At 38.4% G+C, this 23,571-nt stretch overlaps 1 protein-coding gene across 1 annotated transcript; it reads left to right on the plus strand.

Moving 5' to 3' along the window:
- The first annotated feature begins 1 nt into the window (after nucleotide 1).
- mkks (MKKS centrosomal shuttling protein) lies at nucleotides 2-18,729 on the plus strand. The gene is made up of 4 exons (XM_085981674.1): nucleotides 2-994; nucleotides 9,504-9,685; nucleotides 13,321-13,431; nucleotides 16,515-18,729. Exons 1-4 carry the CDS (start codon nucleotides 7-9, stop codon nucleotides 16,953-16,955), a joined length of 1,722 nt encoding a protein of 573 aa, XP_085837800.1. The 5' UTR covers nucleotides 2-6; the 3' UTR covers nucleotides 16,956-18,729.
- Nucleotides 18,730-23,571: the final 4,842 nt, after the last annotated feature.

Consider the following 23,571-nt stretch of genomic DNA (forward strand, 5'->3'; position numbering starts at 1 on the left):
ACCTGAATGATGTCCAGCATTGTACCTAAAATATCATCTTTATGCAGCTCTGGACACTTAAATATTGATGTACTTTGTCAAGCTCTTTCCACTCTCAGAGGAATTGTGGAGTCCTGTTATGGTCCATTTGGTAGACTAAAATTAATTCACAATGCTGTGGGAGGCTACGTTCTAACCACATCACAGTCTTCTGCCCTTTTGGGTAATCTTTCTGTGTCCCATCCTGTGATAAAGCTGCTAATAGCTTCAGTGTTGAATCATGTGTCTCGATTTAGTGATTCTGGACTGTTTACAGCAATTCTCTGCTGTAATTTGGCTGAAAATGCAAAACGACTTAATATTCCAAGCAGTCACATTGTCAAAATCCATAAACACCTTCTGAATATTTGCATTGACTATCTAACTTCTGAGGAATGTAGCTGCCGAATACAAATAGATTTTAGTAACAGCAAGACTTTGCTTTCACTCGTACGTGCAGTGATAAATAAACCTACTTGCATGTTGACGACTAAAGAAGCTGACTACATCAGTTCCTTAGTGCTAAAGGCATTCTTTTATACAATTCCATCTGTGATTGGAGATAACGTATCCTTGGGAAAGATGCTGATTGTTCCCATTGAGGGACAAAGTGTTACTGACTCCTTTGTGCTTTCTGGAATCCTTATAGAAATATTTGCATCTCATTCAACGACAATAGATATCACAAAGTTGACTTTTGGTTGTATTAAGATTGCTGTATTCAATGTCTCCATGTCAGGAGATATTGTTGACAGCGGGAATGGAAACTGGGAGGTAGCATCGGGTTTCTGCCCAGAAGATGAATCACTTGCACAGCTTCTGAAGGTGGGAAAACAGCTAGTTTGTGACCAAGTTCACCTTGTGGTGTGCCAGAAAGTGATCCATCCAATTCTAAAACAGTATCTCCAGGAGCAACAAGTGATGGTGGAAGATCGACTTGGAGTTGCCCTCATGGAGCCTCTGATTCAATTGACAGGTCAGTATGTTATCCACTGACAATGTACGCTTGTATTAGTATCTCTGATACTGAGATAATATGTGATGTTTGTCTACAGGTTCATTCTTTGATGGTGAAAATGTACAAAATGTTCTTCATACATAAGCCCATTGTTTGTGGTTTTTGTTTAACTTCTAAGATATTACTGAGAGGCGGTGGGTGTGGGTGGAGTCATCTATTTTATATCTCCAAAACAATGACCTATGTTTTTCAGCAGTAAGAATTTATTGTGCCACTAACCTAACTATAACACAATCACATAACTCACTTAATTATATGATGACCCAAAATCAATTGCCTTTGTGAATATAACTCAACGTTCTATTGGCCATCAGAGTAATTGCCTGCAGTTTAGTTTCCCATTCTGCCTAGCAACAATCAAAATCTGTATCTAGTTGGCAAATTAGACAGCAAAAGGCACCATTTTCCCAAGATAAAAATACAATAGCAACACCAAATGAGGACTAAATCCATCACTCTTTCGGTATTTTGTGCTGCTTTCTGTATATATTTTTTGAAATTTCTTCTAGTGCCGTGCCACAGGATAATAGTCATCAAGTTTGTCCCTGCAGTTTCCTACATGATAAATTCTGAGTGTCACCCATGCTGGCAGGAAGAGGTACTGAGTTGATACAAGAAAAGTCAAGAGCTAATCACACTTATTGATCCTGTACAGCTCCTAGCATCCAGTGACCAGCATAGAGAGAGACTTGGGAGCAGGTCACCCACCTGCAAATTTGGTCGAGGAATAGTGTGGTATGGAGGATCTAAATAGTGGAAAAATATGAAAAGAACTAGCAGCTCCAATACAGAAATGTAAATGTTGTATTGGAATGAATGCTGCTACTTTCAATGGAGATTGCTAATTTGGATAACTTTCAATGTTGTGTAATTTAGGGCATGGTACTTTAAAAATAATGGGTTTCAGTTTATAAATAGCTAAAAATATCTTAAAATGTGATATGTTTTTCATGCAATGATTGAAAAATCGTGCAGTGATTGAAAAATTAATATATATATTTATGATCAAATTAATGGTTGGAAATAAAATTTATGCTAGAATAGTTGGGGTTCAGCATTGATCCAAATGTCAGATGGCGAAATACTGCATTTCTCAAATCTAGCAAAAAAAACATTGTACAATTGCCAAGCCAAATGAGTGGGATAATATTTTTTTCATGGTTGTTATTCAGTGCTACATGCTGCTCGTTCGGCTGCAATGATTTCCTGAGTATTGGTTTCAGAATACTTTTTGCAACCAACACATTAGTGGAAGAATACATTTCTAATTTTATCACTAATAATAATAGAATTGTTTTTAAACATGGTTTAGACCACATTCATCGTATAGTGCGTGGGATGAATGTACTCCTCCAATAAAATATGAATAAATTGTGACCTGATCAGGAGATGATAATGGGTGCAATAAGTGTGAGATTTTCAATTCAATACAATAAAAATAAAATATATTAGTGAAGATTATACTGTAGCATTCCAATGGCTGAGCAAGTTTATTCTATGAGTGGCTGAGATGTACAGCTTTGAGAAGTCTCGGTTTAATCCTGTGTGTAAGGATATTTTTCTAATCTCCTGTTTAATTCTTTTTGTGATTATAAAGAAAGAACAAAGTTGCATTTATATAGCACCTTTCACGTCCTCTGGACATCCCAAAGCACTTTACAGCCAATGAATTACATTTGAAGTCAGCTGCTGTTCTGTAGACAAATGTGGCAGCCACTTTGCACACAGCCAGGTGCCCCAAACAGCAGTGAGATGAATAACTAGTTAATCTGATTTTGGTGGTTTTGGCTAGGGATAAATGTTGGCCCGGACACCGGGGGAAGACCCTGCTGTTCTTCAAACAGTGTTGCAGGATCTTTTGTGTCCACCTGAGCAGGCAGACGGGACCTCAGTTTAATGTCTCATCTGAAAGATTACAGTTTCAATGATGCAGTGCTCCCTCAGTACTGCACTTAACTTTGTGTCTTCGACAGCCTGTGGAAACAACGCAGCACTGTTTACCTTATAACCCCACTAATATTGAAGACCTTTTATTAGGTCACCCCTTAACCTTCTCATGCACCGTTTGCATTGCTGTTATATCCTTCCTATAATGGGCTGCCCAGAACTGTGCAAAATACTCCCAACTCCGGTCAGCTAAGGTCTTGAACTCAAGTTCAACACATTCTATACCTTTAACTACTAACCATTTTATGGCCTTTTCTACTTTAATTGCCATCTTTAGTAACCTGTGTATTTGCACACCAAAGTTGCTCTATCCCTCTACACAATTCAAATGCTTGCCATTTAAGATGTAATCTTCCTATTGCTTTCAAAACAATTTCTTCACATTTTTCTATTGTTCATTTGCCACCTATCTGCCCAGCAGTAGCCTATCTTGTGCCCTCCTGAAGTCTTTCACAATTTCCCATAACCTCCAATTTGCAGTCATCTGCAAGTTTTGATATTTCCCTAATTCCTAAATTCTGATTATTTGTATGTATATTGTAAATAAGAGCAGCCCCAAGGCAGACTCTTGTAGAATACCTCGCCATATATTTGTAATCCGAGAAACTTCCTTTTGTCCCAACCCTTTACTTTCTACCTCCTCTTCTCAAATGTTTCTATTCTTGTGGAAACAATTGGTCAGGAATCTTCTAGATCGAAAAATATGCCAGTTTCTATGCCGATCAGAACTTGCGCCAAAATGTCCTGCCTATCTTATTAGCATATGCCATAACATAAAAACTGGTGTAAACAAGCAGAAATCAGCGTAAACAACAGACCTGAGGAAAGCACAGAATTTACACCCAATTCATTCTTTAAGAACCTCTTTTTCTTTGAAAATTAAAATTTGAAGCCTTCAAACCATCATTTATGCGCATTGTGAAAGCGTTTCAATTTTTAATAAACACTTTCTGATTCCATAAAAAGGAATTCAAGGATGTAGATAATACAGTGTAGGTCTCAGTAAGAAAAGGTAAATAAACGCTGTAAAACTGCATAAATAATCACTAGTCCCTGCTGCGCCTAAATTGTTTTGCATAAAATTTACACCTGGGGAAAACTAGCATGAATGCAGGATATTTGTGTAAGCTGCTCCTTTGCATGGGAACAGATATGTGTTAATGAGCAGCAGAGGAATTTGCTGGAGGTTTTGTGGAATTGGTGCAAAAGCTGGAGGAAAGTGGTTCGCAAAAAAAAGTTGCAAGTCACTGATGCCTGAATTTTCTTCATCTTTTCTGCTTAAAATCGACATGATGCTGTACTTATGCCATTGTTTCAGGAAATTCCGGGCCAATATCTTCAAAAGGAAATTTCTCAAAATCCAATTCAAATAACAACCAATTATGTTCAAAGATAGTAAAGTTGCTGCAAGTGCAACTACAATATAATCAATCCAAATCAAAAGTTCAAACCATTATAGTCTATAAAAGGCTCTTTTGAATTTCTTTGTGGAATATATTAAACCTACTTAAAAACTTGTGGAGAAATTAATCCTGTGAATTCTATTTATGATGTTTTTTGGCAATGGCATATCATTAGAGCAAATGACAGATGGCGAGTGAATACCAGTTACTAGTAATCTTTTGTGAGTGCATCATCAACGACTAGACAATATATAAATTCCAGTTTTCTCCAAGTGGCCATACTTCTGTGGAAGCTCGGACAATGAGAGTCAATAGACTGTTCTACAGTGGGTGCTATCATAGCTGAGCTCAATCCTGTTCTTAGCTGATTTCCATGCACAAGTACTTTCCAGCAAGGGTCACTGGGCATCAATCAGGAGAAGGAATCCTGCCCGAGTCCTCAAGAGTATTTTGTGCTGTGGGCCCACAACCACTAAACAATTGGTGAAATCCGTCCCATAGAGAACCCTTAGAGCTAGAGTCAGCATCGACTGGATTCAGATCCAAGTCTCAGATGAAATAGCAATGTGCGTCAAAAAATCACCAGATGTAAATAATTTAGTCTGAGAGAGTTCAAAGACTAAAGTTGCACTTGTAGTTTATCAAATCCAAAGATTCCATTGCAACATTAAATTCCTTTTTGGGTACAGTACCCTAGTTATTTGTAATATTCTGTACTAGTGTATTTTTATGACTTGAATAAAAACACTCCATTTGAAATTTAAGATTGAAGCAACAATTGTTACCTGACTTCAGGAAATGCTGAGCAAAGTTCATGAAACCACAGCATTTTTTGACAAGTAGGGAGCGTATTAGAAAGTTGTATTTTTCAGTAGCTTGAGTTATTCATGCCGTCCTAGCACCATAAAGTTTTACTGGGATAGTCATGAAACAAGCTTCTGTTACTGAATGATTATATGGAGGCTAATAGAGGGTTGGCAGTTTACTGTACCTTTTTATTTAGAGCGTGTGAAAGGCAGGGCACTGTAATTTACCGATGCTGCATGTGCGAATGAGTTCATCAGGTCTTTCTCACGAGCACATGCAAATTAAGTAGTCTGTGTACTGCTTGCTATTTCTGCATCATTTTTACAACTCAATTTCTGTGGTTTGGTGTTTGAGATGTAAAATGTGTATTGGTGTAGACCCATGGGAAAACAAAACATAATATTTTTGCTAATCAGAACTCAATCAACCTTTTTTTGCAGTGCTTTTCCAATTCAATAATGTGGACAAAGGTTGGCAGTACTGAAAAGACATCAAAATAATATTTTTTTAAACTTCTGTACATCTGTCTCTGAAACAACTTGGTATCTTTAGTGTTAAGTCAAGTGCAGACTGCTGACTTCAAATGCCTAAATTTTTCAAATCATCTTTTTAGATTAATATGCCACCTATATGATTTTGCAACCTTTTACAATCAATTCTTTATTTTTGACATCCTTATTGAATTAATGCAGAAAACCAGACAACCAGACTATCTCAAACTGTATATTGTTAGTGTTCCTATGTGGGAAACCATTTTGGTCGGTGATAGTTGATACTTTTTCACATAGAAAACAAAATACTTCAAAAGAGAAACCCCATGTTCGGCCCATCACCCCACCAATTTCACCCAAACGCAGCAGCACTCGTTTTTATTAACGCTGATTTTACTGATTTCAACAAAAAGACTGTTTAGTTAAGCTGAACTTAATGACATTGATGGTGTCAGAAATCAATCAGCAGTGTGTAAATGCCCAACCTTGGTGTGCGTGGCAATAGTAGAACACAGAATTACACCAGTAATTGCAGTTTTCCATTCTGGGCCAAGTCATCTGACCATAGCAGTGGTTTGAGTGGTTCCATTAGAGGGAGAGAAAATGAGTGGTTGAGTCAATCTACATTGCTCCTGCACAACTCTGTTGTTGGTTCAAAGCCTTGTATTTTAAGTCCTTTTTACACTATAGCAACACAGGTAACGGAGGGAGACTAACAAGTATGTCCACAATTCTGCCATCAGGAAAAGGGATGTGTCAAATTACATGGAGCTGGCACATGTATGTCAGTCTCCTATGACCTGAACTAAAGAATCACCAAATACAAAAGTGCCATCAGTTGTCCACAACAGCACAAAAATGTTATCCTCTGCAATATGATGCCTTGCTAATAAACTATATACACATTCATGTGGCATGGTTTTTGTATTGTTCCCAGTTACACAATTAAAATGGATCTACTAGAGATCATATTTGAAAATGTCTCTCCCTTTAAAAAATCAATATTGGGCTAGAAATTGCGGTCAGAGGCGTACCTCCGGAGTACGCCTCCGATCCGCGAAAGAATTACGAAAGTACCAGCTGGCTGGCGGCCAGGCTGCGAAAATGCCTTAAGGCGGAGGGCAGCGTAATAGCCCACGGATCCCAGGGGTGCAGGCGGTGGGGTAGTGTACCTGGGATCACGTGGGCCTGGTCCTCCAATCAATAAGCAGAATTCCATTTCAATCATTTACGAAGGGAATCCCCTACTGAGATGCAATGGAATCCCCAAATCTAATAATTATACAATGTACAGAATTGGAATTTTATTCATAATTACCTTCATTCCACCAACCTCACTAAAAATTAAATTTTTTGATAATTTTATACATCATTAAAACTGTAATCCGGGCCAATATTTGCATAAACTAATTTCATACAGTATATGTGGATAATTTAGGATATGAAAATGTTTAATTCATGGCTTAGATATCCCCTTACACTGATGAAAGCAGGCCCTGCGTCTGCTTACATCAACCGTAAGACTTCCATGTGCAATAGCTGGCCAGTTGACAACTCTGCGCCAGCGATTGCTTTTTTGTGACCCCCACAGAAGGCCCGTCAACGTTGACAAGCTGCAAGTTCTGGATTTCGCACATGCGCAAGTGGTGCATTTCAAAGAAAATACGATGCCGTACTGCGAGTACGCCATCATACACACCGCAATTTCAGGGCCAATTTATTACAAAAACAATCAGGTACTTTAGTTTTGATCCAGCATTTAGAACAATTGGATAATTAATATATTCGCAAATTACAGAGTACATCAAAAATAAATGAATGGAGTGTGTAAGATTAGGGCAACAACAATAACCAGTTGAATTTATAGAGCTCCTCTAAAGTCGTAAAATGTAACAACGCACTTCACAGAGGCATATTCAAAAAATGGACATTGAGCCAATGAAGCAGATATTAATGGCCCAGAACTTCGGGTCTCCACGGGTGAGTACGCACGGGGTACTCACCCGTAGGCCCAATGGAAGTGCCGGTTTCCTGCATGCACTGCGCATGCGCGGGAAACCGGCACTTCCATTCCCCTGAAAGAAGGTTCAGAGCTCGAACGCGTGCGCAGGAGAGGCTGCGCGTGCGCATCGAACTTACGTTTTTTTTGCAGGTTTTCCCGGGAGGGTAAGTCTCCAGAAGTTACACATAAAAAGCAGTCGCAAGGCCTGTTTTTTTTACAAGGTAAGTGGTGAATTAATTAAAATTAAAACATTTTTTCCACAGTTTTATTATTTTTAAATACTTTAAAGCAAGGTAAGTTTATTTTTAGCCCCGTTAGAAAATAAAATTATTTTTTTCAAAAATTTAAATTATTGTTTAAAATAGTTATTTCATGTAATTTATAGTTTATTTAAAAAATGTGTTGGTTTTAAAAAAAAATTATTTGAAGATTTAGTGATGTTTTGGGGCCCGTAGTATTTCTAAGTTTTGACAGCCCTTCCTGTCAAACTTATAAATGAAGCATTCCCTGCTACCATTGGCTCTCCATGGCCCACGTGATCCCAGGGGACGCATCGAACTAACTGCGCCCCTGGGATATGCAAGCACTGCACGCCAGCAGTTGGAGCAGGCCCAGGATCGGAATTCCACAGGGGCTCACAGCACAACGGCCAGCGCGCAAGGTACGGGGGCTTAAACCCACGGGAAGCCATCGGCCCGAATTTCTGGGCCATTAGTAGTGGTAATCAAAATTGCCTCAAATCTTCACCTATGGGGCCTTCATGACGACACCAATGACCTTGCAGACAAATAGAAACCATGTCCCACATTGTTGAATCATTCCCACTATCTAAACGATCTAGTGGTCTACACACTTTGCATGCTGGCGATGATGATGGTCTAAGATGGATGGAATTGTATGCTGTGTCTGCATACGCTAAATAATAAGTAGCATACGTGTGGAAGTTAACCTCATGTCTGCAGATGAGGGAAAGTGAGATGCCACATGTATGAGCACTGAGGCACAAATTCAGCAGGCTAGATCCTATAATGGTGCAAATTTCCTTCAAATTAATTAAAACGTTATTTTGGAGGATTTTTTGAGCAAAGTCAAAACTTCATCTTACTAGCCTCATCACATCTGTTCTGAAACTCTAAATTGCTTTATGCAGTAAAATAAAATATTCTAATACTTTTGCCTGGAATTTCTGCTGCGGTTCTACCGATCGCCCACTGTAGTGCCCCTCATGCCGTTTCTCTGGGATTTCCACCGTTCTTTCACTGAAATTATGATGGACAATCAGGAGAACCCCTGCAAAAATTCTACCCCTTTATCTTCATACACTTAATTTTGCCTATTTTTGTTTAGGATGGATATGAGGTAGTGTTGATCAAATTACAACACAAAAGGTTTTTCTTATTTATATACTACATTCCAAATAGTTTTACCCTTCATCCCTACCTACTGAATAACTGCTGCTAAACTAATAGCATACAGTCTGCAAATACATGTTTGAATGATAACATTATCAATAAGAGTTAGATTATTTGATCTTTTTAATGACAATTTAATTTAATAGCACACTTAATCTGGCAAATTGCTTGTTGTTAGGCAATCAAGGTTTATCATTAAACATTTGCAATAACATTCCATATTCCATTAATGTTTTACTCAGTAATTAGATTTGTTAATGTACTACATTATCTGAAATGTTAATTTGTATGGATTATTATTACATTTCTCCACATTTGATCTAATTTTTAATTAGTGGATTTTTCCATTTCTTTGTACTGTAATATCTGCAATTTTGTAATTTTTGGACATTTTGAATTTACTAGGTGCGCAATCCATTAGTTCATATTATCATCCCATTTCCCCCAGCTGCTATGGCAACGTTAAGAACCTGTGTGTTGTGAAGTGTGGTTCCAAGCAATTCCTGCATCTGGTCCCGAATGAGAACAAGCCTGTGTGTAGTTTGTTACTATGCAATCGAAGTGAAGCTGGAGTGAATGAGCTGAAGGTAGGTTAAATATTCTCTATGTCAGAGTTGTATTGTTCTTCTGGTGGGTGCCAGATCATCTAATTCTAATTCAGTGATTTTTCATTATGTATCAATCGAACAGCATTTATTACAAAACTTGTGAATGGCGAGTGAATCAGAGCCACAAATTAATTGAAGCTGAAAAATCCAGTTTTGTTGATGTGTTTTTATTTTCTTAATTGTGTAAAGAAACAAACCTTTGAGGCTGTGCCCACAATTTGGATTGAAATAGCAGCGAATAGATGAAGCAGGCTTATAGCCAAAAGGGTAGGGAAATGGGGATTATCAGCGTCAAATCCCTGTAGAAAGAAAAAACTTTTGAACCTTCAAGATTTCATTAACTCCAGATAGGGCATCTAGTCCAAGGCTGCACTATTCTGATCATTTTAAGCAACATAACACATTGCCATTAAAAATCAGATTCTTTACTCTTTTCCACATACAATTTATGCAGTATGATTCTCGGAGTTACTTTTCACCTACTGTCACCATGTTAGTTCTATGCTGCTCTTGTCATTAAATGAAATAAAACTGAGTGCGTTAATGCATCTGTTTCAGTTTGTGGGTCAATGTTTAGTAAAGTTTAATAGTTGAGTTCTTCTGTTAACACTTTTACATTTAAAATTGATTTTGTGACATATCCTAGATTCTAAATTTGTATAATATGCAGGAAGATAGCTTCTGTTTTTGAGTGTCGTGACTGGTACCTCAAATATTGTTCTGAACCACAACTTTGAATTATGTGGATTCAGGCAAAGATTTCACCAAGGTTCATAAAACCATTGATTGGAAGAATTCCAGGACATTGCTGGAGCATTGAGTTCAAGCAAGACTGCCAAGTCTACAGTTGTTCCAGTCATTTGCTTTCTTGTCCCATTTAAAAAAAAACCTCAACATTAAAAGGAGGGGGCTGCTTGGAATCGTCGCATTGACTGCCAACTGCTTCAAGTTCTCTATCACGTTGACACCTTTGGCTAAGCAGACATAGCAAAGCATGCACTTCAAAGCGAATCACTCTGTGCCACATGGGAGAATGGAATATTGCATAAGCTATACTAAAGGTGCAAGATACAGAATTAATTTAGCTACTGACAGATTTCCTCTCTTAGAAGAGACTAATATTATTTCCCATCCTGCACCAGCCAGTTTACAACTGATAGAATTTATCTCCTTCAGTAACTATACTTTCTGTTTGCCTAGTGGGTGACCCACTAATGAAAATGATCAAAATCCCATTTGAGAGGCATCATCTGGTGATTTAATTTGTGGATTGTTAACTATGAAAAAAAGTATTCATTTTTTATATTAAGAGGAATTTTGAGTTCTACACAGTATATTGCAGTAAATGTGAGGGGTTTGTTACATGACGTTGGGCCTTGGAGAAGGGCCCATTAAGCATGTGATTCTAAAAAATCTGTTACATCTACAAAGATTGGTAGATTATGAGTTTAAGGCAGGTTCTCCCGGAGTAGATATTATAACTATATTAACTTTTAATTCTCCTATTGGAGGTGACTCAATAGGGTTTCAAGATTCACAATAAGGGTTCTGGAAAACAAGATAATCTCTTGGGGCTATAGTTCCTTGCAAGCCTTTATGTTAAGTCTTTCACAAACTTATTTGGCCTCTTTAGAGTCTGTGGCATCCTGTGAAATTAAGCTTCTTGATTTTCAAAAGCCATTTGATAAAGAGGCCGAACAAAAGTAAGGACTTGTGGAATTAGTGGATGAAAAACTGGTTAGACAACAGGAAACTCAGACTAATTATAAATGCGTATTATTTGAGCTGGGAGATGTCTAGTGGACAATGCCACAGACCAGTCATTAGATCTCTACTTTTCACAGACTACAAATGAGCTAGATTAGAGGATTAGAAACAGAATTTCTAAATTTGCTGATGGCACAGAAAAGTGTGGGATGGCAGAATGCTTAGTAGAGTCAATTATTTAAAGCGCTCATCACATGGGCTAATAATAAGCAAATGGTGTTTAACGTTCATTATCACAAAGACCTGGATATAGGCAGAAAAAAAAACTTCATTTACAAATTGGGTGGTTATAACTTTCATGATGTTGAACAGTAAAATAAATTGAAATTCCCTGCAAACTGTTACTTTTAAAAGTATCTCCAATGCAAACTGGTGATTAATATGGCAAACAGAATGTTAAGCTGCATTGCTAAAATCATGGGGTACAATTCCAAGGAAGTTTTTTTGTTCTGTATAATATGCTGACAAGACTGTGCTTAGATTATTGTATTCAGTGTCGGTCACTAGACCTCCAAAGAGGCATTGATCCATTAGAAGGGGGCAGAAAGCCACAATGATATTTTGGATCATTGAACTATGAAGACAAGATAAGAGAACAAAGATTATTTTCTTCACAAAGCAAGGAAATAGGAGTTGTTTTTTTTAAGTAAGAAGAGCAGATGAAGTGGACGCTAACAGTTTTGTTTAATTTAATCAGGATTACAGGATAAGAGCGTTGCTTTTACATAATGAAACATTTACTAAACTGGAATTCAGAAAGAATTTTTTCTCAAGCAGGATTGCTTACTTGTGGAATAAGCTGCCACCTAATTCAGGGAACACCGTTTGGGAATTCATTCAAAAGGAAACTTAAAGTTATACCTTAGGAAGCTGCAGAGCGGCATAACATTAAAGAATCTTGAATTCTTTCTTTTAGAAATTGTTTTCTTTAACAGTTCACTCACAAGCAAACTTCACTACCAAGTCTTCTGGCTCATTTGCCCTGTGTTGTAGAGAGAGAGAGACAAATAATGAATTGTATCGTTTCACTATAAGGAAAACACCCATTGTTGCTCCTTTATGAAGTGCATTCTGGGAAGGATGAGACCATTGTGGCTGGATTGCGCTCTGTAGCTGCATTGTAAAACTGGAGTATTTTGGTTTGTAAAATATCTAATCTGTTGTGTTTATGTATGAAATAAATTTAATTGAAAGGCTTTACAGCAATGCTACAATGCACAAATTACAATTATGTCATATTTCCTAGAATGCACTGCACAAAGGAAAATCAATTGCCTCCCCCAGTGAAAACAATACATTAAAGGCACTGCAGCACATAGTTAAGAACATTTGGGAGAACATTCTGATCCACCAGTTTCTTAAACCCTGTTTTTTTTGTTGTCTCTACATCTAATGATTTGAAAATCACGAAGCTTGATTCAGAGGATTGCAAAGAACCCAAAGGGACGTGATAATTTGTACAATGTTTCTTTACAACATAACAGCACACAGTTCAAAGAAGGATTAAATAAGCCATTGAAATTAGAATAATTTTTTTCCAATGTGAAGCTCCTTTATACCTAACTGGTGTTAGATTGATGGTTTTAGTGATATAAAATCAGAGAAAAACAACAGATGAGGCAGATTGCAGCACTCAGTTGAAAATGACCTTGTTCCACAGAAATATTTCTGTTCAAAGTGTGCTTCTAGAAAATGTATACTTGAAAATAATGTTTTGTCATCTGCGAGTGTAATATAAATTATATATTTCTTCAAACATACACGTCTGAATAAGGTGGTTATGTCAGAATTTTCTACATTAAATTTGCATGCGTTCTTTGCTAAGTTTATCTACCTGTATGTTGTAGCTTGTCTGTCAATCTGCAGAATGTGTGATGCGACTCACACTCAAAGAACCTTTGGCTGTACTAGGAGGAGGCTGTACTGAATGTCATCTAGCTACTTACGTTGGACATAAGGTTTGTGCTTTATTTGGCAGATTTTTCAAAAAAAAATTTCAATTAACGCTGATCCATAGAAGTTTTATTATATGTTTAAAAACTCACATTAAATACAATAAGGAATAGTTTTTATCCCCTCTCAAGTTATAAAATAACATACTTAATGACTGGGGAAAAAAACACTGATAAAGATCTTAAACCTATATCCATTTCCTGTGTCAATTTTTCTCCATTATAAATACCTATGACCACATGTAGAATGGAATCTGCCTATGTAAATTTGTCACCCTGTAATTATACCCTCTCATCAGTGGTGGCACTGCAGCACCTCAGCTTTTGCAGCTCCTAGCTCCTCAACCTGTACTGCAGAAGAGCCCCTATGCTCCAAGGAACGTTACTTCTCTGTTGCACAAATTATTTCAAATTTTGCCATTTAACTAAAAATAATAATATAGGCCCGTATTTTCCGATCGCAGGCTTCCCGCGGGCGGAGGCCTGCGATCTGGAAAAATCTGTGCCCTTACCTGAGGGCTCCCGGGATGCACACACATCCGCTCCTGGGCCTCACCAAACTGCCGGTGTGCAGGGCCTACGTATCCCAGGGGCGCAGGTAGTTCGCAGCGTCCCTGGGATCACGTGGGCCATGGGGAGCCAATCACAGAAGGGAATCTCGCTTCATACACTTGACAGGAAGACCTGTCAAATATATGAATGGAGATCAATGAAAAAACATAGTAAAACTTTAAATAAATTAAAAACAAATCACATTTTTAAAATGACTTGAAATTACAATAAATTAAGTATTTTAAACAAATTTAATTTTTTGAAAAAAATAAAATTTTTTACGGGGCTAAAAATAAATTTACCTTTTTTAAAAAAGTATTTTTAAATGATAAATCAGTGAAATTTTTTTTTACTTTTTCCAACTCTTATCCTGGTAAAAGCAGGCCTTACGCAGGTTTTACCAGGCGTAAGAATTGTAAGGGTTTTATGCGGGCGGAGGGCCTCCAAAAAGCGGAACTATCCGCCCGCAGAGGCCCTTCTCCAGGGCAGCCGGAGGATCTGTCAAGCCCTTTCTTGACGGATTGGAAATGCCGGTTTTCAGCGCATGCGCTGTGCATGCCTGAAACTGGCATTTCCGATGTCCCTATGGGTGGATACACAATGCGAACACACCCGTAGGGATCGGAATATCCGGCCCATAAAATCAAAGTATTATTTAAAATAAAAACAGAAAATGCTGGAAATACTCAGCAGGCCAGGCAGCATCTGTGGAGAGAGAAACAGAGTTAACGTTTCAGGTCGATGGCCTGAAATGTTAACTCTGTTTCTCTCTCCACAGATGCTGCCTGACCTGCTGAGTTTTTCTAGCATTTTCTGTTTTTATTTCAGATTTCCAACATTCGCAGTATTTTGCGTTTGCTTTTGTATAATTTAAAATGTAAGAACAGAATGTATTGCTTTAAAATGGGGGCTGAAATATGCTTGCCTGCCCTGCCCTCCACTTCACCTAAAGACTACATTTGGTGTTGACTTCCCATGTGCAGCACCATGGGAAATTGGCTAATATATCGACAATATATTAAAAATAATGAAAGGCCTCAGGATTCCATAAAAACTGCATCTGTAGGTAGTGATGAAAACGTAACTTTATGGGACAGTCGAGCACCACCTAATATTACATGATAGCCTGAACAGGACCTTCGCTAAATCATAGTATTTGGCATCCAACCCACTCCCACTGAACAGCAACCCCTCCCGTGCCCCTCTCTCCCATTCCCTCTTGCCCCCTGCTCCCTTCCTTTCTTCCTGTCTCCTTCCCCTCCTGTCCCACCCTCTCCCTTGTCCTCCTCCTTTCTCCCTTTGCACATCTCCTCCCTTCTATCTTTCCTACTCCATTCCTTCCTTCTACTGCACCCTATTGCCCTCCCTCACCTCTATTCCTACTCCCCATCCTCTTCCACTCCCCTCTTCCTCCCTCCCTCACCTTCTCTCACTCCCTCCTCCCTACTCCATTCTGCCCTGCCTCCCATTCTCTCTCCCATCCTCTCTTTCTCTCCGCTCACCTCCCTATCTATTCCTCTCCCCCTCTCTTTCCCTCTACCTCCTACTTTCTCCTTCCCTTTCTATTGGCCTTCGTCTCATATCTAACATTATACTACTCTCTAATCCTGCTTGATCTGAAATAATAAAATTGGCCTTGACTCCCCGTGTGCAATGCCATGGGAGATTGACTGTGTGTGTGTGCGTTTAATATATATATTAAGTAATGGAAAAACTGCTTATCTCACAATTTTAATGCTTTAGTGTGGCTATCGTTGCACATCAACTGCGTAGAACAGTCTGGTTGTCAGTATGTTCCATGACACCTGCCACCAAGGGGAAAATAAGAGAAAACCAGAACAACAAAAAGAGGCATGAACTCAATTTAAAAATAACAAGGGGGAGCAATTGCAAAGAAAATAATTTGATTTCATGGTTCAGATGACAATAAAGCATTCAAACTTCCCTCATAGGGTTGGACATCATCACAACCCTTTTATTAGGTATCCTCGTAATTATTTTATCCGATCCATTATGATTCTGTGCCGTTACATATAATAAAATGTGCTACCTAGAATTACTCAAAACCGTATTTACAGACTTGAATCTGGATTCTTTTCATTTGAGCTATTTGTCATGCAAGATTTCTTTTCTGCATATTTGCGTGTAATTCGATTAAAACTGGTGTAAATTGTTTGAGTTGAATTTTGCCTTGCTTCATAATTTTAGAAAAGCATAGTATAAAACAATGTGATCGAAGTACTTCACACAGATTTTCATAACCTGAAAATTTAGAGGTTTCATTTGCGCACTGGTGCAGTAGATGTTTTGCTGACATCAAAGTTGTGAGTGCGTATGAGAACAACCAATACACTTTATTTGATAGTATTTATACTGGATTAGAGTATGATGAAATCAAGTTAATTTTCACAAGTTAATTTTCACAAGTTAATAAATTGTATTTTTGAAGATTTTGGTGATTTTTGCAACTATTGTGCATCACGCGCATAGTTATTAGAATATTGTGAAACATTTTCTAAGCTGAACTCTCTTCACAGAGCCACTGTGTGACTGACGATAAATTAGCAGAGCTGGGCTGCTCTCGAACAGAGTACAGAATTGTTGCTGATAGTTTCTGCCGCTCACTGGAGCGTACTGCCTCTTCACTGGAACATGATGGTGGTGAGAACTTCTGTGACACTAAGTATGGTCATCGTTGGTCAGTTCTGCCCAGTATGCCTCTGCACACTGACTGGCCGGAGGTATTTTCTAGGTGTGCTTGTGGATTGTATACAGCGCAACAAAATCTGAACTGGACTGTTTTAGGTAATAGAACAGCAATAGTTAGCCTAGAAATGCCCCTTGAGAAACCTAGTGAATACTTCCCAGATCAATTAGTATTGGACTCCTACACTGTGAAACTTAATGCTTTGCAAGTAGCAGTAGAAACAGCTAATTTGATAGTTGAGTTACAATATGTTATTCAGGACCAGAATTAAACTCTCATGCCCCAGCTATACTTCAGGCCTGACATTCCATGCCACTCCAACACACGACCTACAGTATAACTTCCAACCTGATGTCACAACTGTATTTAGCATTACTTGCCATGCTGCTTAGAAAGGTGTTCTGGCAAAGTTGCAGGTAAATATTAGTTGGAGCTAAAACCATCTACATGTGTCTTTTACGACATCATTTTAAGCAATAATTTTTCTCGTCTGATTGTCAAAGATCAGGACTTGGGTGGCATGGTCGTGCTGTGTGTTAATGCATTAATTCTGCATGTTAAAGTACTAACTCGCAGCACCACATAGTGGGAGGATGCAAGTCTGATTCCTTCTCCGTTGATCCATACAAGGCAGAGGTATAGTGTTTTACTGCAGGGGAGAGGAAATATTGGATGCAGTGCTGTTTTAACACACATTTTCTGACAGCTGGTCAAAGAGGGCAAAGGTAGAAGTAGGAAACCAGGCCTTCTGCCCACCCTCCTATTTCAGAGGTGTTGCAGGCAAAAATCTATAGAGACAAAAAACAACGGTAGTTTCCCGTTCATTAAAGGGCAAATATAGCTCCACCCCTAAAACAATATAGTTACTGCTGAGCTCGATATACTACATTTTTTGGTGACGTGCGAGATGTTTCCTAGTATTAATTCCACCCATATAGCTCTATTGTGTATATTAAAATAAATAATAAAGTGTATATGAATTTATTGCACTAAGAAATCTTGTGGTTTTCAAAATGTAACTGTTCTCGGTGAAATTGTTGATTTTTGCTGGATTATTAATGTCACATTCCACTGAAAATGCAACCTAGATTTACAGAGATTTTAACTTAAAGTTCTTAGCAGTCTCATGTTTATTTAAAAAATACTATGAAAATAAAAGCCTTGTTTACTAAAAGAGTTTAATCTGTGTAGAAAATATGGAAGAGGACAAGGATTTTGAATTTGATGTCTGGCAAACAGGACATTGCTGATAGAGAAATGGGACTAAGTGCAGAAGAGGATGTGAGTGCAGACTTTTGGACAAGTTGTAGTTTATGTAGGGTGGGAACTTTGGAGGTTGGTGAGGAGAATATTGACTAGAGAAGACTTGAGGTGACGAGGGCTGAGATGAAATTTTCAGCAGCGGTGGGGGTGAGATAGGGACAGAGGTGGTTGGTGTGGAGGTGGAAATAGGCAATCTAGGTGGTGGCTAGGATGAGGGGTTTGAAGCTAGCTCAGGGTCAAACAGAAAACTGAAGTTGCACCATCAGGTTCAGCCTGAGCAAGCAGCTGAAGAAAGAAATGGAATTGGAGACTATGGTACAGGGATTTTTGCAAGAGCTAAACAAGTTGGCTTCAGTTTTGCCAATGTTAAATTGGTGTTCTGCCAATATTGGAGAAAGTTTTATTCATCTATGACTTGATGTTGGACCAGCATATAGATCTATTTCGTATATTTAAAAATAATGCACTGGTGATCATTGACTCAAATTCATTAGAATATTTGGACAGGATATGGTCCAATAATTGTGTACACGAGTATTTGAACAGTGTATTGAAAATCCAGACTTAGCTACTAATCAGTAGTCAATATTAGTGTAATGCTTTAATTGAGATTTTCATTAAGTTTACAAACTTAAATGTGTGAGGCCATTTTTAGCAAACCATCCTAATGTTTCATACATGTAAAATCACCTGGTCGAAACGTGATAACTGAGATCTGATTATATGCAGAAATATCTGTTAATTGGTTAACTGTATTGCAATAAAATTTAGGTCATGTTTAAGTAATTGGTAGTCATTGTTTTTTGTACCTTTGACAGAAATATGTTCATATTTTCATATAACCTCCAGAACTAATTGCTGTAAAATAATGGACAGTCGTCAAACAGAGAGTGCATTCTGAGTTCCCCTGTGGTCATAAGATGACTCTGGTATTTACTTGGGTAGGATAGCCACTTGTGTATGTGCATGTACAACCCTCAAATCAAAAAGGGAACAGCACATCTCTAATCTATTGCTGATCACTGTTATTTCATCTACTAAATAGATAGCGTTTTGTCCATTAAAACGTATCTATTTCTGAAAAGATCACTGTAGGCGGAAAACTACATGGGTAAACAAGTGGCTTGTAATTATGAACAAAGGGCTTTGTGCCTTCGTATGCACAATTGCAGGAAAATGTTGAGACTTGTTCTGCTGTCGGAACATGTGAAATACAAGTTTATTTGTTCTGGAAGTCCAGCAATGTTAAAAGAAAGAGCATGCATTTATATAGTGCCTTTCACGACCTCAGGATATCTCCAAGTGCTTCATAGCCAATGAAGTACCTTTGAAATGTAGTCCCTGTTGTAAGGGAAACGCGACAGCCAATTTGCACACAGCAAGGTCCCACAAACAGCAATAAGATGAATGACCAAATCATCTGTTTTTATTGATCGCAGTTTTATTATAATACAATTGGATCATGTAAAATTTCTGAATTCACTACCTGTATCTTTCAACAGCTGTGATTTTTCTCCCTGTTCAGTTTGATGTAGAAAATACTACTACAGACACTAAGCCAGAAAGAAAATGGCCAGGATGAAATTCCTCTTTTGGCGTGAAAAAATGTATTGAACGAGTGTTAATTTCCCTGCTCAGATTTGTAAACAACTCAATCATGCAATATTTTGAAAAGAAAAGCAATTTTTGCAAGATTTAATTTGTTAGAAGACATGGCCAACTGTTGAACCAATCAGAATGCACCTGCAACAATGATGTGGAGCTACTTGTTATGATGCGAAAGGGACACTTTAATGAGCTGAAATCTACCAAATGCTGTCAGGTGCAGATGTCACCATTGAATTTCATTCTGATTGGACTGGCTGCAAATGGTAAACCCAGAATCCACTGAGCCCTGTGTTGGCAACCCTCCTGACTTTTGCAAATGAAAAATTGCAGCCTATGTTAGAATTATTGTTTGTAAAAGTGCTGTTACAGTTGATTAGCGGCTCTAGGATACATGTCCACTGAATCCTGGGTCAGGCCACTTGACTCAACCGACATTATGCTGTGTGTGTGCAACATTTTGCACTTTCATACAGATGAAATGAAGTGGTGCCTCTGAGATTGGAATTGTTTTTAAAAGCTCAGGCGCATGTTCATAATATTTGTAAACTTATTATTTTGCACAGTGGGAATAAAATTGAAGAAGCGTGCAAGTACTGCAGTGCTATGCTTGAATTGTAGACAACGCAATGCGTGCATCATATTCCAGATGTTGCACTTTGTTACCAATGCAATGCAAAGTTAAAATGCTGGATGTTTTGAAGCCGCAGCCTGAAACCGATGAACACGTACCAACCCGCAAAGATTTCTGATCAATCAACAATTAAACAATAAAATTTATTTGAGCCTGTGTTTACTTATCGATTAAACGCGATACCCTTAAAGACTCAAAGCTGCACCTTAGCAGAATAAGACATTGTGTATTCATAGTATAACACTCCTTTTAAAACAACATATATATAACTTGCATTGAACAATACCATGAGAGAATTGTGTGTGTGTGTGTTTTATACAAGTCAGCAAGCGCTCTGCCCACTAGAAAGAGTTTGGATCAAATTGCCACTAACCTGGAGCACATGCCAACTGCATGAGCAGGTATTACAATAATCAGCTAGAAACGTCCTACACTCTGGTAGGTTGAAAGAGCCACAGAGCACTTTAATACATGCTGCTAATTAGAATGAAATAGCATATCTGCTAACTTACTGTGATTTGCTACTGTTTTACAAAAGGAATAATTAGAAGCATATAGCACAGAAGCAGGCCATTTAGCCCATCATACCTCTGCCGGCTTGTTGAAATTAGTCCAGTTAGTTCCACTCCCCTGCTCGCTCGCCATAGCCTTGCAAATATTTTCTTTTCAAGTATTTATCCAATTCCCTTTTAAACGTTACTATTGAATCTGCTTCCACCACCTTTTCAGGCAGTGCGTTCCAGATCATCATAACTTGCTACATAACAAAAACTCCTCACCTGGTTCTTTTACCAATTATCTTAAATCTATGTCCTCTGGTTATTGACCCTCCTGCAACTGGAAACAGTTTCTCCCTATTTACTCTATCAAAACCCTCCATAATTTTAAACACCTCAATTAAATCTCCCCTTAACCTTTTCTGCTCTCGTGTCAGCCATGGCTCAGTTGGTAACGCCCTCGCCTCTGAGTCAGAAGGTTGTTGGTTCAAGTCCCACTCCAGAGACTAGAGCACAAAAATCTAGGCTGACACTCCAGGGCAGTGCTGAGGGGGTGCTGTACTGTTGGAGGTGCCGACTTTCAGATGAGACGTTAAACTGAGGCCCTGTCTACACTCTCAGGTGGATGTAAAAGATCCCATGGCACTATTTTGAAAAAGAGCAGGTGAGTTCTTCCCGCTGTCCTGGCCAATATTTATCCCTCAATCACTAACAATAGATTATCACATTGCTGTTTGAGGGTGCTTGCTGTGTGCAAATTGGCTGCCACGTTTCCTATGCTTCAAAAAGTACTCCAGTGAAGTACTGCCTCTTCACTGGAACATGATGGTGGTGAGAACTTCTGTGACACTAAGTATGGTCATCGTTGGTCAGTTCTGCCCAGTATGCCTCTGCACACTGACTGGCCGGAGGCTGTAAAGCGCTTTGGGACGCCCTGAGGTTGTGAAAGGCCCTATATAAATGCAAGTCTTTCTTTCGAAGGAGAACAATCCCAGCTTTTCTAGTTGCTCCATATAACTGAAGTCCCTCATTCCTGGTTGTATCGGCTTCTTCAACCATCCTGTATGTCAGTTTTAGTTGACCTGCTCCTCTAACACCAGCTCTGAACATGCTTGTCCTTTCTATGGGAAGTCCAAAACCAGAGGATTTACACACCGTTTTATTATTTTCCTCCAGTAAGACATTAACAAGCTAAATATGCTGGATTAGTGCGTGTAACAGTCCGGAATGGAAGTGAACAATCTCAGGAGAAGTGCTTGGAGCACACAAACGCTTGGAACGACAAAAATTACTCAGCGTTATCACTCAATTTGGTGAGCGATAGCTCTAACACGTCGAGAAACTCCTCCCCCTACTGCCCTTCCCTCCAGAATGTTTATTTTATTACAGCTTCATTCTGTTTATTTTCATTGAGTATTCCCATGTGCGACACTTCTAAATTTCTTGCATGTGCAAAAATCACATCATGTCTGAAAGCCTTGATGGGACAGTTTTGGACGAGTCTGTATTTCTCACAAAATAACAATGCGAAGTTCACAAATGTTCTGCTTGTGAGAACTGTGCTTTGTAGTGGAAGACTTATTGCTGTAGAAAAGTGTGGGAACATTAAAAAGAAATCATCTCCAATCCAAACAATTTTGCGCCAGTTTTTTTTAACCCTCTTCGTAACTATAATCACTGCATTAAAATTATTTGAACAAACAATACCCTAATTGCGTGACCTTGTTTCTAAATGTGTCCATGCAATTATAAGGAATCTGCTTTCAAAATAAAATCTTACTGACCAATAGTTCTGGTTTTTTTCTACAGTAAAAGTCTGCATCAAAAAAGTTGGATCAGAAAATCACAGGATTGACCTGTATATGATGGTCACCAGTTTACTATTTACAGGTTTATTTTTGTCCAGATATACTGCAGAAGTGTAATGGCTGATCTGTGAAAAAACTCTTGTATCAGCTCTTTTGTTTCTTTAAATGTGTTCCGACATGCCGTATGTTTCACAAGTGACTGCCGCTATTAAAAATGCCTAATCCTATTGGATTTGTTTCTGTCTGCCGCATAACAACCACATTTTGTTAAGTTTTGTTTTCTATAACACACGGGGCTGTGTTCCAAAAAAGCCTAAATGATTTATGTGGTACGAGCTTTAATAAAGTTTAGAAAAAGTGTGGGAACAGTGTTTGAGGGTGAGTAATTGATGGCTGAAGTACAAAAATTGTTACATGGTAATCCAGAAGATTCACTGTTTGGCAGAACATAAACATAATATCCACAGCAAAGAGTACTCATATAATTTATGTGTAATATGAGAGAGAAAATAAAGTTAGGAAATCCCATAGGGTATAATTTGTATCCAAATAATACCTTCAGGTATGTATTATCCCTTCCGATAAAGTTGGGGTGCCTGAGTTATGCTGCTTTCGTGCTAATTGGTCATAGCAGTCAGTTAAAATGCTTCATCAGGCTTTTAACCAGACTTCATAAGTGACTAGCTGATCAGGGAGTGAGTTACTTTTGTAAATGGGCATGCTGGGACCTGTATGTATCCACAAACACTGACTTACCAGCCCATTAACTTCAAAACACTTCACCGTATTTTAAGCAAGCTTCATAAGTGACTTCCTGTCATCAGACACTGTTTGTTTTCAAAATGAGCATGTTCGGAACACTTTGTGCATGCGTTTGAACATCCATAAACATTTGACTAACTGCCTCAGTGACTTAGGAGTTTTATGAGCTTTTAAACAACTTCACAAGTGACTTCCTATCATCAGATGCGGGGTTGTTTTTAAATGTGAATGCTGCGAATTGTCAGAATCATGTTTGAACTTTTGTTGAAATGCTCAAGAGCCTAAAGCTCCCCCAATGGCTCAGCGAGTTTACGCAGT

This window comes from Somniosus microcephalus, chromosome 3 (genome assembly GCF_052327205.1).
Source record: "Somniosus microcephalus isolate GS21.2 chromosome 3, FLI_Smic_1.0, whole genome shotgun sequence".
Lineage (NCBI taxonomy): Eukaryota > Metazoa > Chordata > Chondrichthyes > Squaliformes > Somniosidae > Somniosus > Somniosus microcephalus.

Coding starts and splice junctions, on each gene's coding strand:
- mkks (XM_085981674.1), top strand. CDS start 7: ATGATGTCCAGCATTGTACCTAAAATATCATCTTTATGCAGCTCTGGA. Junction 9,686..13,320: donor CTGGAGTGAATGAGCTGAAG/GTAGGTTAAATA, acceptor TGTATGTTGTAG/CTTGTCTGTCAATCTGCAGA. Junction 13,432..16,514: donor CTACTTACGTTGGACATAAG/GTTTGTGCTTTA, acceptor CTCTCTTCACAG/AGCCACTGTGTGACTGACGA.